Here is a 20,531-nt window from a genome sequence, read left to right on the forward strand (position 1 = left end):
TCTAAAGCCCGGTGGAGCCACACTGAGCTTGTCACAGAGCTGGTGATGTCCAACCGAAGTGTGAAGGCAGGGTTCAGCAGGGAGTCAGCAAAAAAGACATCTGACAAAGTGACTGACACTGCGATTCACAGGGTTTGTCAGGACACACTCAAAGAACACTTGTGCACGCACACAGACATAAAAGATATAAAAGGTGGAATAAAGTTCTTCAAAAAGGGGACTTCTGTCAGGAAGCGATAAGCAAGTGGAGCCCGTCTGAGTGAGAGGGGGATCAGACAAGAGCAAACGCTGACAGATGAGAGCAATGGCGCTTTGAAAGGATAGAGGGGACAAAGACTGAGAGGGAACAGTGAGTAGAGAGGACGAGGGGGAGAGGAGGATGAAGGGGAAGAAAGGTGACTGTGAAACTCATAGACAGCAATAATAATCAAAAGAGAGCAATGATTAAATTGCAGTTGTATATCAAATATCTCTGGGTGTTGATCTTATCAAAATTATTATTGTTATCTCGGGGTTCTGGAAAATTGTGATGCGTGTCCGACGTTTAAAAAAAACACACGTGTTTCAGAAAAAAGGGCTGATTAATAATCAATAAAAATAATACTCTAAAATAGAATAGTTTTAAATTAAGAAAGGACATCACTTTTTGGATTGAAAGCTAACAAAGACAGGGTTCGTCTTGTTAGGGAAAGGAAACACATTCTTACATTTTTCAGACACAGTAACAAAAGCCTGAGTACAACCCTCTCCACATCTGTCAGTGAAATCTAACACCTCAGCTCTCTGTGATAAACTGTCTCTTCAGAGTGTCACATAGATACATGTAACACTCACAAGCAGGCCATGTCCACTCAGCTTCACAAACACACACAGTCGCAGGGCTTAAAGACACATGTCCAACTCTTGGCAGCTGGACAGATGTCTCCATCACCTCTGTCATCTCTAAAGGCCAGCCTGTCAGGGGCCACAAAGACTTTCTTTCACTCACACTCCCCACCTGTCCGTCCCTCTTTTACTCTCTTTTCTCTTTTTTGTAACATGCCACAGGGACTCAGCCTTAGAGCAACAGTTTCTGTCTCACCTCCTCAAAGGTCTGCACGGTCGTAGCAAACTTTCTTAATGTGTGTGTGTGAAAAATGTGTGTTTGAAGGTGTGACCAGTAAATGACATCGCCCCTCTTAACCTCTGTTATAGCTTTTCCACTCCACACAGCGGCAGCTTGTCGTGATGCAAATGAAGCTATGAATATGTAAATGAATTTATGCTAATAGAGTAATGTCCGGAGGAGCTTCACAAGTAGAGGTAGCCAGGGAGGACCTTGAGCTACAAGCAAATGAGCGTGAAAACACACACATCTGCTTTGTGTGTGTGTGTGTGTGTGTGTGTGTGTGTGTGTGTGTGTGTGTGTGTGTGTGTGTGTGTGTGTGTGTGTGTGTGTGTGTGTGTGTGTGTGTGTGTGTGTGTGTGTGTGTGTGTGTGTACATTTTTTCTCAACAGATGGATACTAGAGTCTAAGTCTGGGCTGAGCCGTAACATAAGTTCAATTTTACATTGATGTTCTTGTGAATGTGTATGCATGCATGTGCCCACCATACGGATGCCATTCTCAAAGGCCTGCCTGGCCAGAGAAGCTGGTCCGTCCACGGTCTTTCCATCATCATCAGGTCCCCAGCTGGCGCTGTAGATGTCGATGTGCTGCGGCTGGAGGCTCAGAGACTTGGCCTCCACCATATCTGTTACATCGCCATCCAGCATTCGCACACCTGAAACACAAACAGACAGAAATGGATTGTATGGATTTCCACTGAACTACCTGGTATGACAAATAAAAAAGCCAGTTAAAATGCTGTCATTATAACATTTAATTAAAGAAAATCAGGAAAGATTGAGGAAAATCCACTAATCAATGGACATTAATGAGCAAGTATTTCAGCATGCTTGTCTTGGTCAAATTAAATGGGTCCTCAATTTAAAAAAAAAAAGTCTTGACTACTCAGTTTAATCTCGTAATTGAAGTTATAGGGTAAAAAGTATTGTTATATCTCTGTATGTTAAAAATATTTTGTAAAAAAAGACAAGCCTATTACATTTTAGTTAAACCGGATTGGTGAAATTACAACCAGACAAATGAAACTTGCCTCCTATTTTGGCATTGTAGGCAATTCCCACAATGCAGTGGGAGTTGTTTGCGGCTGCAGCAACTTCGCCCGCACACCGCGTCCCATGCCTTAGGAAAGAGGGAGAAATGAACATCTTATTACACAAAGCTAAAGTATACACAAGAAAGAGAGTAAACACAAACTACCAGATAAACAAGCTGCTTTAGAAGTGGAAAGCAAGGACCCTTTCACGTCAACACACATTTCACAGATAGATGTGTACATTCCTGTAAATGCAATCCTAAACTAAATTGTTTAACAGTAATGAGTGTTACAAATGTAGCAACCACTGTAAATATTTCTACAATTCTTGATTATGCCTCATCCTTATTTCCTCCTCCCCTAACAGAGAACAGAAAAAGGTAACATGTTTGGAGTTCCTCAGTGTTGTGTTTGTATTAGACACACACAAACTACAATATCTTTAACCAGGGCTAAACAACATAGAAAACATCTAAATGTGTTTTTCGACTGATAATGCAGTTGCGACATGATTCAAAATATTGGAGGGAATAATCCATTTTAAAATCATTAATCCAATTCTCATTGAATAAGAGAGAAGATGATCATAGACTGACTAATCTGTGAGGATCTCTACCAAATTACAATGTCTTTCCTTGCCTTATTTGCAGGCCTTTGTAGGTTATCTTTCTTAACTCTTCAGAAAAGATCTGTATACCGGGATATTTCTGCAGCACCACGATGCTGAATTTCAGAATTTTATTAGGACAAATATTATTTTTGCCTCAAATATTGCTCCTCCTGTGATTAAGATGGGATTAGATACAAGTTACAAGAAGGGCTGCACGATGTGAAAAAATAACTAATTGCAATTATTTGACTGATATTGCGTAACAAAATATGACAAATTCATTATTTTCATTATCATTTCAACATTTAAAATAATAAAAAACGTAAGATATTTTTTGAATGTTGTTTTTTTAATCAGGATCTGTTACAAACAAAAAAGTTTTGCCAAGTCTGTAGAATCAGATCTTTAGGCCGGAATAACTCAGCAGCTCCACAATACTTCATTCAAAATGGTAATTTAATACTGTACACATACACTGCCTGACAAAAAAAAGGTCACATACTCGTTGGACCGCCTTTAGCTTTGATTACGGCACGCATTCGCTGTGGCATCGTTTCCACAAGCTTCTGCAATGTCACAACATTTATTTCTGTCATTCATTTTTCGGCAAGATCTTGTATTGATGACGGGAGATTCGGACCACTGCGCAAAGTCTTCTCCAGCACATCCCAAAGATTCTCAATCGGGTTCAGGTCTGGACTCTGGGGGGGCCAATCCATGTGTGAAGATGGTGTCTCATGCTCCTGGAACCACTCTTTCACAATTTGAGCCCGATTGATCCTGGCATTGCCATCTTGGAACATCCATCCATTGATGGAATAACCTCAGGTAGTCAGCTGACCTCATTCTTTGGGCACATAACGTTGCTGAACCTAGACAAGACCAACTGCCGCAACTCCAGATCATAGCACTGCCCCTCCACAGGCTTGTGACCTTTTTTTTGGCCGAGCAGTGTATTTAGCCTCAACAAATGTTGTGCTTCTTGAAATTTGAATACATTTTTTTGAAATAGCAATATTGACTAGTGTTCGTTGTTCAGCCGTAGCTGAAACAATATAAAACAAATCAGGGATTAATCTCATACCAAACACGCGCGTACACACACCAGGGTAACATTCCAGCAGTAACTGCAGTGGTGACAATCGGCCCGGGTCAGCAACCAGCGTAAACAAACATAACTATGTTTGTGTCCGCCGCCTCCTCAAAAACACCACTTTCTCGATCGGCACAAACGCACAGAGACACACGCACCTCCTGCAGAGAACATCTGCAACACAACACCCCCCAGGAAAAAGCGCTGACCGCTGCCATGGAGACCAATCATCTAGCTGTACAAAACCCCTCAGGGACACAGACTTTCCTTTGCTTCCCTGGACCTTAAAACTTTTCATCAACTTAATGATTTCAGGTCAACATTTATTTACCAACAGGATTGAATCATTGTTTTTAATCATCGCTGTCCTCACTTTTCTAATATGTATACTGCAATATTCATGTTTGGACAATTCTTAAACAATGGTCATTTCTTTCTACTATCATTGAAAAATATATATATTCTGTTTTATGAACTTTAAATCTCACTCTTTAATTTTTCTTCGCCCAGAATCTGCTCCAGCATTTAATAGTCCCCTACACATCTCCTCCCAGTTTTGAGGACTTTCATTTAAGCCATCATGAATTAAGTGGATGTTTTAAACCTTTTAGAATAGAAAAAAGGTGAAACTGCTGGACTGGCAGTGTCCAGAAGAAACAACATAAGGCCAATCTGGCATAAGATATATATAATTTGTTAAAATGTGAATTTAACAGAAGGGAAGATTAACATTTGCCAGAACCAGGCTAGCTGTTTCCCTTCCCTCATTTCACAGTATATCTCAGAACACATTCTACGTGTTCAACTCAAAATACTCAACAATGATCTGCAGATGCTGTTTCAAATCCTATCCAGTAAAGATATTAGATGTGTCAGCCTTTGTGTTTATGTGGAAACCTTATCATCTGTAGAGTATGAATGATCTCATGAGTTTACAGAAAAGTGAACACAGATAAATCTGTGCGGGTTAAAGAAGGCTATAACATATTAAATGGCTGCACATCCGTGATAGGCCCCTTTGTCACAGTTAATGAGCCAAACTGCTGGCTTCCTCTTTCAAAACGCTCCAGCAGTCTTCACTCACTTCACTTCACTCCACTAATCCATAAAATTGTCTGTCTGGCTGCCTTTCCAGCCTTTGTGTTTGCCTGCATTTTCCATTTTATTCACATCTGTGTCACTCAGGGATCTCTCTGTTTTCAACCTGAGTCTTATAATGTTTGTGCAATCGATAAAAGTCAGGCGGAACAATACACAAGAGTAATTATTCAACTGAAACACACACTTTTTACCCTTTCGGAAAGTTTCAAAGGACAAAGCCACACTCACATTCAACTCTCTGTAGTACACACATTTATTAAGAAATGTGTGTTTGCCTCTGCTTCAACAATTTATAATATGATTATTGGATCTTGTGATTCGGGCTTTCAATACTTTTGGGTAGTGTATTCTAAATCTGATATATTCTTTGGAGTTTTGCAGTGTGCGCCTGATGGTTTGTATTTTACATTTTAGTAAGGCAGCACACTGGAGAACATTTTATGGTTTTTCGATCTTTTTAGAGACCAAATCCTTTGCTTTGTGTTGTATGAACAATCCATTTGCAGCTGTGTGCATTTGGACACCTGTACGCACACACAAAGCGATACATTTGGAGTCGATCTGCTAATTCATATTGCAGGTAGATAATTCTCAAAAATTCCAAAACTGTTTCCAAACTTTGAAGAAGCTTTGTGATAGACCACTTACTCAGACGTAACAGGATCTTCTAATTGTTTTGTCATACTGTTGTTTTGAATCCGTGGTGAGCTGGATAGATTTTCAGTGGACAATACTTAATGTCAGCTTACACAAAGGACTCCACTGACTTAGCAATAGATGCTGATGTTTCCAAAAGTGTTACTTCTGAGTTGCTTTTGTTCTTCGTGCTTACATTTCAAGCACAAATGGAAGCACATTTTATGTTAAAATCAGCACTGTATAATTTATTTTGTGATAACTGCTAAAATTAGCACTATTCCACAATAGTGTGTTTTTTCCCTTTACAGCACAATACCCAGTTTTAATTGGCCGACCTCAACACACCAACCTTCCAATCTCTTCCATTAGGCTCCCTCAGTACTCCCATGTGAGATGTTTTGACTAAACAACATTACTTCCAGCTTATATATCCTACAAAACCCTTGATAAAGAATAGCAATATGACAAGATTTCTGTCCACACTTATAACATAATGGTTAAGTATGAATTCAGCCCTAAAAAGGAAACCTGATCATTAAGCTGCATCTGTAGGCCTCATGTCTCTTTAAGACAATGCATTACAGGCAAGGACTGAGCTGCTGCCAAGGCATTTGGGTTGCTGCAGCCAAGCGCATACACACGCTTACACACACACGCTCTCTCTCTCACACACAGACACACACCAAAAATCACTCACTAAGCCAAAACTGGCACAAGACAAGTGCTTAGACAAGCGAGCCTCTCTTTTTTCCCTCTCTCGTCACACACACAAACACTATTGCTAACACATATACACTACAATTCTTCAAGAGACAAAAACCACAACCCACCCACAAATGTCACAAATACATTCTCTAATGTAACTCATTGCACCCACAACAAGGTCAGACTCAGCAAACACAAACATATTGAGGCAAAGCACTTCTGGTAAAAATCAATAAGAAAGACACACAGACAGACATTTGGCTCAATGTAACCCCGAAACATTAAAGCCACATCATTGTTTTTACCTGAACCGTATCGTAAGAATCAGAATAAAATGTCTCCTCAATAGATTTGATAAAGATGTGTTTTTCTTACTTGTTCTCATTGGTTGCATCATATCGAGGCATGGGATCCATATCGTTGCCATTGACATCAAAGCTTGCTTGAGGGTCCTGGAGGAGACATGGAGGTCAGAGCAAGTAAATCAAACATAAAAATGACAGTTGCAATAATGAAAAGGGGAGAAAAAACGATCAAGATGAAGTCATTAGAAAAGTAGGTCCAACCCTAACTGTGTGCATGTGTGTGTAAGTAATAGTTCATTATAACACCAACAAGCTTCTCTAACCCAATCAAATAGTTCACTTTAGCAACACTCAACAGTTTTGTAAATCGAATGCAATCAGAGCAAACTCAATCTGCTGCTCCGCTCCCCCCTCGGCATAAACAAATCCAGGCATTAGGAGTAGCTAATAACAGCAGGGCAGGCGCTGTCACACAGGGGGTGAATCATTTCATCTGCACCGTTGATTGATGGCCTTACCTACTGCCACAGGCCAAAAAAGTAGCTCTAACTATCTGGCCTCGGTCTGACGTAGACATACCTCTGCATGCACATAAAGTAACCACAAACAAATAAACATGTCAGCATAACTGCATATCCACTGGTTTGAGGAAGCCTTACCTGGAAGTATAATCCATGACGCACAATCTGATCCATATTACAGTAACAAAATCTAGTTTATACTTTGAGACTTCTGTCATTTTTTACATTCTAAAAGAGAATAATCCATTTCTATTAATGAAATCAAATTGATGTGTTTGAATACTATAATATAGTGATAGAAATCTCTGCTGATATATTTGTAATCAGACTGTGCTGTTACCGATGAGTCTTGTTAATCCTTAATCAAGCACACTCATAGCTCACACACAATGCCGCCCTAGACGTGCATACATACACACTCACGTAGTTCTGAAAGAGGTCTGGGTGGTTCCTCTCGATGCCGTCATCCAGTATGGTCACCACCACGTTTTTACCCGTGTAGCCCCTCTTCCAAGCCCCCATGATGTTCATATCTGACTGGCAGTTATGGACGTCGTCGTTACAGTGCTGCAGAGCCGGTGGCAGCAGGTGAAAAAAGAGAAGGCGACAAATAAGAGCAGTTGGCAAACAAAACAAAAACGGATAGACAACCTTTAATCAAATAATGAAATCTTCCACTTCAATTAAAAAATGGTATGTGAGCCATACCATTTTTAAATAGAGGCGCAGTCACATGTAAACCAGTCCTAACAAGTTAAAGTCAAGTCTCAAAGTGCTGGAAAAAGTCTAGGTGAAATCTCATACAGCTTAGGAAAACAGTTACTTTTCTACCTAACTCTTACTCAGCTGGCTCGCAACACTTTTTTTTTTGCTTGCAACACAACTGCTATTGTGCAATTAAATGTCCTCCACTTCAAATCTGTTTTAAAAGCACTGCATGTGCTACCAGCTGTCATTTGTTTACATGACAAATAAACATATAGACACCTTAAATACATTTCAAGGTACGTTTACTACAGAATTAAACTTCATTTGTATCTAAAGTCCAAGTTATCTTTGAACATGTGTACACAACAAATGTGATTCAAACTCATGCCTAAAGTCCATATATATATATATATATATACACATACACAAATATAAAACATTTCAGTGACAATAAGGGTTTTAAATGCCAAGTGCTTTATCAGTAAAATAGCAAACACAGTTCAGAGAGTGTGTCCTGCAACTACAAACATGTTTAAAACCTCTGGTCAAAGTATTAGGAGTTATCTTCACAAAGTTAACAATTTACAGAGCAGAGTACACTCCACCACAAACACACACACACACACACACACGCATATCTGAAAGAGCTATGTTCTGATGGGTGTATGCAAACACTCGTGATAAGCAGGCAAATCTCTGCAATGAGAATCTGAATGTACTGTGTGAGTGTGTGTGCTTCTGTGTGTGCACGCTTGAACGTGACATATTTTGAAAAGCAGAAACACAGATATTAATATTTGTAACGCTGTGGGCTGAATGTTTCACCCTGACCCAACATTTTCTGTTATCAAATTAAGGAAAGACTAAAAAAAACACATCACTATTGGCTCTTCTAGTCTTCAGGGAAACAGACACGCAAATCCCTCAGCTTCACTGACCCTGCAGTAATCAGGATCATGCCATGACCTCGGCTGACCTTTGACCCACAAACCCGATAAATATGGGGAGCAGACAAAGACAACATAAAGGACCCTAAATGATTTGCTTCGGACTGCGATATTTTTGTTTTGGTGCCGCAAACGTGCAAACAGGAGGAGATCAACTGCGGCAGGAGTGTTCAGTGTACTCACTATGTACCACATACTGCTCCACTTGGCGTCATTATAGAATATGTTGTTCTGGGCCGGGCTGCTGTGGGCGGGGCTTGTCAGGGAAAGGGGCGGGACGGGCTTGTAATCCCTCTTGATCCTCCTCTTCACCACCTGCTGCTGTATCCACTCCACCTGAAACACACAAAAAACTGAGTAAGCATCAAGCAATAGCACAGTGATAGAAATACTGGATGGAGAGTACAATCAGGCATGTCATCAAGTTAATCTGAAATGATGCGTAGATGATTCAACACCACTCTCAGGGAAATATACAATAACCTAGGATCTTTTTTTAAATAATGGGTGCTGCATCTTCCACAGAAAAGTGAAAATCCAAGTTATTCTTCCTCTTTTAGGCATATCCATCTTCACAGAACAGATATGGCAAATATACTGAGGCGCCTGACCAGCACAGGCAATGCATAAGAAAGCAGCAGAGGAGAATTACATTTCCGCAATGGGTGAGCCATGAATCCAGATGACACTTTACCCGTAGCAGCAGAAAACGCGGCGTACAAAAGCAGTCTTTCACTTGTAAAAGGTAGATTTTAATTTAAAGAAAAATGTAAATATATGACAATGCTGAGCTGTAAAGGGATTTCAGCCATATGAATCATTTTTGAATAACTTGCAACAAAGATGAGCAAACCAAGACTTGTCAAAAAACTCTGGAATAAAGTATAGCGCAAAATCCTGCATGCAAGAAGGATCACCCTTTATTCACTGTAGTGTTAGCCTGCAAGCGTTTTTTAGTGGACTCAATTTTTCCTCTCCATCAGTACTTTTCTTCCTGTGTGCAAAATAGACAGACAAATACACACACATATGCACCAAAGACATAAATGTCTCTCAGGTAACATCAATCTCTCAAATGTTATGGGCTTGCTTCAAGGCACAAGGCATTCCTTGGCAGGAATCCTGTTTCACTTTGAGACGGAATTTTCCGATTTCAAAATCAGCATTGTTGGATCTGAACAAGAGAGCTGGGCCCACTGGCTTGGCCCTGGTCAGCTCTTTTTAAAAACTGACATCTTCTCTTTAGACATATTAAGTCCTGCAGACTTAATCTGTCTAAAGAGACACCATGAGAAGTGTTTCTGTAGCGGCAACAATGAAAACACACAAATATCAGCAGGTAGAAACTGAGAGGGAGCATGTGTCAGGCTGTATGAATGCATCCTGAGATGTTTGAATTTGTGACAGCTTACACAGACTTCTGTAGGATCCTTTCAATACACTTCGGGAAAACAACTAGACGGCTACTTTTTATGTATACAGGTAAATAATGTGCACTCCTGAAGCAATCAACATCTACTGCCTATAACAGATCAATCAATAGAATACATTTCCCACTGAAAACGTGTTTTGATGCTCTGTTTGCTAAATCCAGGAGTCTGAGGCTTTGGTGAACAATAACCGACTGCAAAGACAGAGCATTTCTCCACATCGACGCAGCTCTAGCAGACTGTGAGGAGAGAAAAGCTGACATAATGACTGCAGAGTGATTATCTGGTCTCATGCACTGAAATAATCTGCCAGGCTCTCCGGAGAGTTGGAGAGGAAGGCAACAAGACAAGATAAGACGAGAGAAGGAGAGGTGATAAAGAGCTGAAGAGAACGGGACCCTGGAGAGTCAATAAAAAAAAAAAGACTGAGCCAGAGGAGGGGGGGGGGGAGAGAAAACAAATTGCAAGTGAGACCGAAAGAAATCAAGTGGAGGGAGGATGATTGACTTTACAAATTGATTCAATAACTCAAGTATCTAGGTTTTTATAGATCGTAAAGGAGGGAGAGTAGAAAACGTGTTGGAAAATAACATAAGTTGACACCTTATAAGAGGGCAAGATATGGGAGGAAAAGAAACGAGAAACAAGGGTAGAGAAAGAGTATGTGCGCAGTGAGATATTTTGTTCTAGCAATGTGCTCGTACGTCTGCTGAGGTCTCAGTTCATTTCACGCCAAGTTCTTTCAGGAACATCAGATTCAAAAACGACCGTTTACACACACCATTAGCCCCAAAACAACACTGTCATCAGGAAACGTGGATGTTTGGATCTGTGCTGAAGCTCGGGTGTATCGTTACAATTTGCATACATTAGCATCGCATCAACCTCAATCTTTGATGAGCACTGTGACTCTTAACTGCTGTCGTCTGTAACTTGGTAGTTCAATAAAAGGTCTGACAAATAATGCATCACTGCCACTTGTCTCGCCACCAGTCCTCTAAGCCGTAAATTATTTTGCAGACTGACGGCACTGACCCTTAACAAGTGGCGGGAAAAAAAGAACTTGCTTAAATTAGATCTCAATCGGTGTGTAGTTGACCTCAGATGTCTCTAATAAAAACCAAAAGAGCAGAAAGGATTTTTCTTGAAGTTGCCTCATGAGAAAAAGCAAAGCAAAAGGATCCTGCATGTTTCTTGTTGTAATGAGTTTGTATGTTTATGGTTCAATGCACTTATTGTAAGTCACTTTGGATAAAAGCGTCAGCTAAATGTAATGTAACCGGGAAGTCTCCTGCATTTGCGTTCTGGCAAGTATCCACAAGTGTCCTTCAGCAAGACACTGAAACACTAAAACCTCCTTCAGGTGCTGCTTTGCAGAAAATAAGGCCTCTGATCCTCCCTGAAGAGGCGGTAAATAAAGCGATTTAGGATCAGTGAAGTACCAGGCTTTAATGTTGCTATATACGGTACATCTACCTTGTTGATAATAATAAAAAAGATCTACAAGATCTTCAAATACTTTGTTGTACTAAAGGAGCAGAAACACTACAGGGTTCATCTACCTTGTGCTGTTTATTCCAGGTAATTTTGGTTTACTTTTTTAAGCTATCGTGATCTGAAAAATGATCAGTTCAACTGCAAACTGACTATTTTCAGGTTTTTGATCTGATTTACTTTCAAAAGGTGAATAAAAAGAACACACATTTAAAAAGTTGGAGAACATACACAAGCCCCTTTCTTAACAGATGCTTAAAGTAAGAATATAAAGCTCCAGGAAGTATTAAGAGACCACTCCAGATGTTCCTTAAATCTTTATCTCTACGTGTATGGCAGCCATTCCAGTGTTTGTTGAATTTCAACACAGAGAAGAAATGTCAGCAGTTTATACAATACAAAAGAAAAAATCATTTAACTCAAAGATATACCTATAAATAATAAAACAAGAGAAAAAATAATGCTGAAGCGGTCTCTTGATTTTTTCTGGGGCTATACATATATATCTTTTTTTTTTTTAAACCTGTCATTTTTTTCAAATAAACATGGGTTCCTTTCTTTACATGGATTTGGTTTAAAAAAAACACACATCCACACTCATCCTCTACCTGCAGACCTGAGGTGAATAAATGGTATACAACAGTTTTTCCTGAGGCAATGCCATTTTGAACGCTACTCAACGGTAACAGCCTGCGGTTATTCACGGCAATTGTGTCACGTTTGCCAATCCTTATCCAAACATAGACAATATTGCTCTGTATTATTGCCTGTAAATCGTGCATTTGTATCACTGCCTTTGGTTCTTTGCCAATTTGCGGGCAGGCTTTGGGGCATGAAGATACGATCTACTCAATATTTTTAACTCCAGCTTGGTGGAGCAGATGAATGATGTGCTATCACCTGTACCATCACCCGGCTTTTTTTCTTTTCTCCCTCTCCTATCTCACGGTTTTACTTTTCTCATCCGATCCGTTTCTTGCTGTCTCTCCTTGGTGGCATTTCAGATCTTCTTCTCCGCAGATGCCCATTTTTCTCTTAGATCGCCTATCTGTCTCTCTCTTTTCCCCCCATTCCAACCCCCTTCCTCCCTCCTCCCCCTTTCATTCTCTCTCTGTGTAAGAGTTAGCAGGTGGCTCTTGCTGGCTGGGTCAGTAACCAGGGGAAACTGGGGAAGAGTTCACTTCAAAAGAACAAATGGGAACAAATTGATCCACTTTCACTGCTGTTTTTGAGACGCTGTTTGAGTTGCAGGCAAATGAACAGAAATGTGGTTGTTTAAAAAAAGAAAAGAAAGGTCAAAAGGCTTGTGTAGCAGAACACCCACAACAACCCTTGGACTGAGCCAGTCTTTCTGCTCTCTTAAGTGCAATTAAGGGCCTCAGCCCAGCTTTTCACAGACAGATTGAGCCCTCTGGTGCTGTGCTGGCCAGCTGTAGGTGCTCCTCTCAGGGCATCCACTCCTTAATGGTTCATCGGGTAAACAAATTATAAGGCAAAAACTGATTTGGGAGTGTTTAGAAGAATGTCAAGGTAAAAAATGATCATAAATATAAGAAAGAATCTAAAGTCCATAATGGGAAACTATGGAGCAGACCTCCAAATGTAATATCATTTGATTCATGATAAAATAGATGTCTTTCTGGCCAGCAACTAAAATATCATAAAAGACTGAAATTACATTTTGGCGTTAACGCAATTTTGCATTTCAGTACATCCCAGTGAGGATTCAGCTGCGGACCACACCTGGCTCTCAGTTTTCCAGCAGATTTCTGGATAAATGACTTTAAGTAAACAAGAGTCTCGCTAAGTGGAACCGTATGGAAACACCACGCTCCTGCCGTGGATGGACAGCCGGCATTCTGCACTTGTTCCTCTCCACTGATCTCTGCACAGACTTCAAAAAGACATTATATAAAAAGGAGAAAAAAATCACTGTAGTACCCTAATTGGTGTTTAAAGTAAACTCAACATGGCTAGAAATGGATTTTAAACAAAGCAGGCGGAGTCTACTTGAACTCATTTCACACCAAAAACTAATAACAGTGCAGAGCTACAAGAAAAAAATCTGGCTGTGCAAATTTCCTTGAAACTCCCAGTATGAATGAGTCATGTGTGCACGTCAGCAGAGCCGTGCAAGGTGCAAGCCGAGTGCTGCCAGAGAAACCAAGAGAAGGTCTCCTCGTACAGGTTTGTATATGCCGTTTGAATGCCTCTGCAGATGCATGTCGCCACACATTTTGATTTACAGATGGTGATTCACAACTGTCATTTCAGTACAAAAAGTTGTGTTATGTGTGTGGTAATTTACAAATTGGGCCTTTGCCTATTTCATTCATTTGAAATTAGAAACTTAGTTTGGGCCTTCACTGTCTGCCAGAAATGCTCAGAAACATCTATAACAAACCTACAACAGTGCAAAATCTAAATGTTATACAGATCCAGAAAAAATTAAGAGACCACTCCCAATGTTTCTTAAATCTTTATCTCTACATGTAAGGCAGCAGTTCCAGTGTCTGTAGAATTCCAACACAGAGAAAAATTGTCAGTAGTTTATAGAATACAATAATAATAAAAAATGGTTATTTAACTCAAAAACATACCTATACATAATGAAATAAGAGAAAATGATAAAGCTGAAGTGGTCTCTTAATTTTGTCCGGGGCTGTATGTGAAAAACTTGACAGAATAAAATGGTGCAGCTTTAAAACGTATGACACATCTCCAGAGAAAAGGCCTTCACCGAGTCAAACACCAGTGTGAAACAATAAGAAGTCTTTGACCTGAGAGGCTAGTGACACTGCAGTTAGGCAGATGCCATAAAGCAGTAATCTCTGCTGTACTGCATCACCATGGTAACATGCGTGCCAATAAGTACTGTGGATGGCAGGGTGCGCCTTTCATGGCACCGCTACACCCATCTGACTCACTTGCACACAAACACACACGCTGTCATTATTAAAAAACCTGATTGCAAAACATCATTAGCACAATGCCAGACTACGCTGGTGCCAAACTAGCCGTCATGGTGATCCCAAACCCACAGACAGGTTGTAGATTACGCTGAAAGCAGAACCAGTCAGCGTAAAACACTGACCGCTCCATTCCTCTCCACTCTGCTGTTCCCTTATGGAGTTTCTCTAACTCATCTTTCCCCTCTTCCCTTCTCTCTGCAGCTCCTCTTCACTCTCCGTCTGTTGTTAAAGCTCCTTCTTCTCTCCTTTAACCTCTCCATCTCTCCGCCAGCTGGCGTCAGGACACAAACCGCCCTCCACTGTGGCACGGTGTCAGGCCCGAGAGAGCTAGAGGACCAAAGACGGAGGGAGGGAGACAAGTGTGCTGAAAGCAACAGTGATAAAAGGAGATAGGAGAGGAAGAAAAGAAGAGGAGCGAGATGACAGGTAAGGACAGCAGGGGGACAAAACAAGCTGAGTGGACCAAAAAGTAGAGAAAGGAGGAGTTGAAAAGAAACAAGGAGATAGAAGAAAACCAGATAGGTTGATAACAGAAGGTGACAGCCATTGTGTTAACTTGTCTTTATGTTTCAATCACTGCGTCTGTTCCTATTTGATCCTCTCTTCTATAATCACTTGGATACGTCATTGTTATTCCTCAGCGGTCAGCATGCATCCATCACGAAAACAAACAACGTTCATTCCTGTGAATCCACTGTTCGAAACACTCATCAAGTCAGTTCTGATGGATTAAATCCCTGAATTTCCAAAAAGTCCGTAATTCTAAAGGGGAGTTCATCTCCACAATCTGTATTGTCCTTGAATTTAATTGAGCACTTTTACACATCTATCTTTTAAACATAATTAAAGGAAAATGGCTTCAAATGAACAATGATCTGCTTTGAATTGGCAACTTGTTCTGGGTATTTTGATTAGGTTCAGAGTGGTGTAAAGTTCAGGCTTCATTAATAATGCAGCCGGGGTTGGGACAGTGATGAGAGGAGCACTGACCGGACAAGATGAAGGGTTTAGCTGAGGTCAAACTCACACAAAATATTCAGATGACTAGGATGATTTGCAAACATGTTTTTTATCTTTAATATGGTAATCCTAAACAATGTGAAGTAGAAAACAGTCTATCAGTTTTTCTCATTTACTTCACTTGGGTCTTCTAATTTGTTTCGTTTTTTTAGACACATTTACTTCCCTAGAACTGACTACACAGACACCCAGTTTATAACTCAATTCACCATTAAGTACCTCCACTTAGAGATAGATTATGACTTAACAGATATTTAAATGAAAATCTTTGAGATATTTATTTAAAGTATTTTGATTCATAACCCATCATTCACAAAACAACACATCAGGCTTACCTTGGGCTCCATGGAGATGAAACTATGTCGACCGCGGCTTGACAACGTGGACCTCTTGATGGTCCGGCTATGGAAGAAGTGATAGTGGTCTTTGAGATCCCCGATCTGCAACACACATGCATAAAGTATTAATTATTTATTAACAAACATATTTATGATTTCCATAACCCTTTCTACCTCGCCATAACTCATTATTGTAACGAAAACAGTCATATCCTTTTATATGTTCCTTCCAGAGACAGAAATGATGAAATGAGTAAACTCCTGACTGACAGTACTTTTAGGTCCTTCTCTGAAAGCAGTAGAGTAGGTTGTAGTTTTAATATCCATGTTTTCAAATGTGTTGATAGGTTATTGTGGGGTAGCCTTGTCAACTGTTGATCATTTTAATACGTTTACTTATCTTGAAATCCTTTATAAATGCCCAGGCTGATCTGTGCTCAGCGATTTGATGGTTCCACTCAAAGCTCGAGTGTTTTACAAGATGAATTGTGAGGAGACTTTGAATGAATACTTGTTTGGAGTAAAAAAGCGTGTTCCTGTTTGGGGGAGCCACATGTGGAATTCTCAAAAACTCAAAAGTGCGTCCTGACCAGTGAAGTAATCATTAGTGATATGATGCTTCTTGTTTTATGCAGCTGTAGTTTGTCTTATATTAACCGTATTTTCTTGTTTAGTTTTAATGTATGTACCCTTTGTTGAGTTTGTGTCTCATATCGCCTTTTGTTTATTAGCTGTTGATGTTAAAATGCCCTTGGCATAGGCATTGCAATTCCTGGGGTATAAATGCGCCAGTTGTTGATATTAAATACCTGCCCTTCTGTAAATAGACATTAAAGGGCTTGTTCAGATCTTAAAAACTGTTAGAGAAGAAGACGTGGACTAAAAGGTGAGACAGAAAGGGCAGACAAGTCAAACGAAAACACACAATGAGACACACAAAGACGGACTGATAGTCACACAAGTGTACACACTGACTTTGAGTAACAGAGGGATGAGGAGAACGGCAGGCTGCTGGACAGTGGTGATTACTTTTAATAATTGATAAAGACCATACAATCCCTCAGATGATCAAACTGTCATGGCTGCCAAGGGTCCTGTGGTGCGTCACTGATCCACGGCTGAGCTCCACTGCTAAACAACCCATTAGATCAGCTTTCAGCTCAAAGCTCACACACATTCTCCAGCTTCCAGACGAATGAAATGAGAAACAAGAAAGAGCCAATTGGCCCGTCTGGATGACCGATCAGCAAACACCAAGCATTAGCAAAAGACGCAGCACGCTTTAGATGTCGTTGGTTATCAGAGTTAAAAGCATTCAAAATGTGCTTCCATAACAGGCGGCTACCACTTTGGATACTTCTCATGGTGTCAACAGGTCCAAACATATCGTGCTTCCAATGCCTATTGAATCTACCCAACATCTGCACTGCCATTAGCAGGCCACCCTTCACTCTAGGAGCATCTGCAGGGAAAAGCTCTACACTCAGAATTAAAAAAAACCCTAGAGGCAGGTTTTAAACTTTACTGCACTGCTCTTTTAAAGCCATCGACACTCTGCGTTTTGAGAAGAAACACAAAACAGTGTGGTACAGGAAGGAACGAGTCCTTAAACCTGGCGGTGAGTTAACATTTTACCACATCCGGTTCCCTCATCTCAGAGTCAGTGGGATTTCTCTGTAGGATTTTGGAAAATAGCTATTTAAGAGACGGATCACGTTTTGTTCTACGACATTAAATACATCAGCAGTGAGTATTAAAATTTCCCTCTATGTGCATGTCTTTGTTTATATTCTGATTGTTTAATATCTATCGTTGTCATTATTAAATGTGCTTAAATGTTTGTTAACTTCCACATTTTGTGTCTGAGTGTCTGTGTTCATCCTCCTATTTAGTTTTGAAAATAAAATAATACACAGCAGAGGTCATAAAGTCAACTGAACTCTCAAAGTTATGCAATAAACCTCATCATGAATCTGAACTTCTGCATATTCTTTGGTTACCAGGAATTATGGTGACGAAACTACTGTCAGTTCGTTGATTCATGATGTATTGCATCACGGAACTATTTTTATTGGAAAGCATTACAATTTCAATCTCACCAGGCACAGAAGACTTACAGTAATACCACTTTTGCCGGGAAGGATTCAGAGTGTGCAATACTTGGATTAGACAACCAAACATTAGATGTAGGCCTGACATGAATAAGTGAGAATAAGAGAAATGTTTGCTCCCACAGACTTACGTGCAGACAAAAGGGTAATTGGAATTACAAATTAAATGTTATCTGACTTTGTCCTTCATGGTGTGACATCAGGGTTTAAACTGATACAATCCAGTCCACATTTGGATAGACAGAGGCAAATTGACACTGAGATTTTATTTATTCTGTTAAGGCTTGTCACACTACAGAATAATCTACTGGCCCATCATAAGAATTAAAATGGCTCAGGCTAGATGAACAAACCAAAAGGTATAATAAAAACACCACTGACTGTTTTTGTTAAACCTCACCAACACTGGATTATCAGCATGAGTGATACATTTCTCAGATATCTAAAAAGAACACCCCAGGCCAGATGCCTTTAAGGCATTAACTGACAGAGAAACCAATAATATCATAACATGTTATCGATGCATCACCCCCTTTCCAGGCACAGGTCATCATCTTCCTCTCAATGGCTCCGACACCTCTCTTCAGTTTGAAGAGATATCCACATCAAGGATCTTGTCTTGTGATTAGACTCAATTTGGGCCACTGTCTTAGTCTAGGAAGGGGCTCCATGGTTAAGAGGATTACCCAGAATTCCCCAACGAGATGCTCTCTCACTCCATGCCAACTCTTTTCATCCATCCGTCCATCTATCGTCCCTTCTTTTTTCTCCCTCCTCCCTCCATCTCTGTGTGGTTATCTTTGTCTGTTTTTCTCTTAACACCCCTGTCAAGAGGAGTATATTGTCCCAATGTCACATGTTTCCATACCCATCCCCCTGTTTCTCCACGTTGCTTTCTTTTACATAAAAAAACCCTTTAGATGTATCAGGCATATACCTAAATAATGTATTGCAAACCAATGAATATGAACAGCCAAAGCAAAATTAATTGAAATCCCGTTTAGTTTGTGGTTTCACAATCCACAGTCATTTCCAAACAAGTTAAAATCCATGTTCCATATTTATCAGTGCTGATATATGAGGGAGGGGGTTGATGATGGGGATGTCAAAGTTCACATTAGGAAACCAGACTGTGCTGTTATCGCTCCCATGGGAGCGGCTTTCAGCTGACCCCAAAACCAGGAAGTGAAGTAAAGCTCTTGTCTATGAGGTGTCAAAGTCCAATGAACACTCCATATTGAGATGGAAATTAGGGCGAATGGTGGGGGTTGGGGGCGACAGTGCACTCCACAGGGGAATTCCTATGGGGGCTGGTATGGAAAGGGGGGAGGACTCCGCACATTAGTTCCCGTCAAAGAGAGGGATAAACGAGGCCATTAAGGCCTGCTCTCTGGGGAGTATAGTGGGTGGGCGGGCTGGATAAGGCGAAGAGGAAAGGGGGGTTCAATAGCTGTTGACTAGGCTACCCCACAACAACCTGTCAGAATGCCCCCCTCTGTTCCACGCTGTCTTCGGGACGGCAAGTGCAGGCATGAACTGCCCACGTATTTTGGTCACGATACTCTGAAGTATGTGTGGGGTCCATGTTTGTGTGGTGCATTTCTTTTTCATTACAAAAGGGACACCGGATTCTTTTTCAAACTTTGCCAAAACAAAGTGACCATTAAAACCTTTCCTCCTGGACCTTTGCACTCTGTTGGATAATAAAATGACACAATGTGAAGAAAGACAGACAAATCGCAGTGTTTCCCTCTTCTACCTGTTTTCACAACTGGGGTTGGAATTCATGCAAGACTTCACGTACATTTGGCCTTGAAGGTCAGGTCGGAATTGTTACACTATTGATGCACAGGTGCTTTGAAATTAAAAACAATAGTGTAAAATACTGCTACCAATAGATGACAAGCTTATTTTCAATATTTTCAGCTGGTCGCAGTTTATCATTAATTAAGAAACACATCAACAATCAACAACAAAAACAAAACAAATCAAATGTCTTTTTTTTTTGTACGGACAAAAAGTATGTGAGCATTTCCTTAAAAAATCATCCTGAAGTCAAAGCTCAAAAGTGCTGATTATTAGCAGCTGACTGTGGGCTCACATGGATAATTGAACGCTCTGAGGATCATCTCCTCCTCCATGCAATGTAAAACATTGGCATGTTTTTTAGATAAATAGTTAATGTTTCCAAGTAAAGCAGGTGCGTTTTTTAAATTTATTTTTAAATAAAACATTCCTGGAGAGTATGGGAAACTACAATTTTAGTGTTTAAAAAGGACCAAGATGAGGCTCGGTTTGACTGTGGTCCTTTTAATGTCAATACCCAGACCGCAAACCAAACAGCAGTCTCACTTGTTTGTCAAAAGGACCGAGCACATGAGACTGCTGTGGCTGTG

General features: G+C 40.3%; 1 protein-coding gene across 4 annotated transcripts in view; it reads right to left on the bottom strand.

Moving 5' to 3' along the window:
* Nucleotides 1-20,531, bottom strand: part of pcsk5b (proprotein convertase subtilisin/kexin type 5b) — a 47,930-nt gene that overhangs the window by 26,436 nt on the left and 963 nt on the right. For all 4 annotated transcript variants that reach the window (XM_063897136.1, XM_063897137.1, XM_063897135.1 and 1 more), the window contains exons 2-7: nucleotides 16,022-16,126; nucleotides 8,954-9,106; nucleotides 7,539-7,682; nucleotides 6,665-6,741; nucleotides 2,139-2,227; nucleotides 1,591-1,763 (exon numbers count right to left, since the gene is read on the bottom strand). In XM_063897136.1, the coding sequence (XP_063753206.1) occupies nucleotides 1,591-1,763; nucleotides 2,139-2,227; nucleotides 6,665-6,741; nucleotides 7,539-7,682; nucleotides 8,954-9,106; nucleotides 16,022-16,126 (741 nt within the window). The remainder of the gene's footprint in view (nucleotides 1-1,590; nucleotides 1,764-2,138; nucleotides 2,228-6,664; nucleotides 6,742-7,538; nucleotides 7,683-8,953; nucleotides 9,107-16,021; nucleotides 16,127-20,531) is intronic.

This window comes from Eleginops maclovinus, chromosome 12 (genome assembly GCF_036324505.1).
Source record: "Eleginops maclovinus isolate JMC-PN-2008 ecotype Puerto Natales chromosome 12, JC_Emac_rtc_rv5, whole genome shotgun sequence".
Lineage (NCBI taxonomy): Eukaryota > Metazoa > Chordata > Actinopteri > Perciformes > Eleginopidae > Eleginops > Eleginops maclovinus.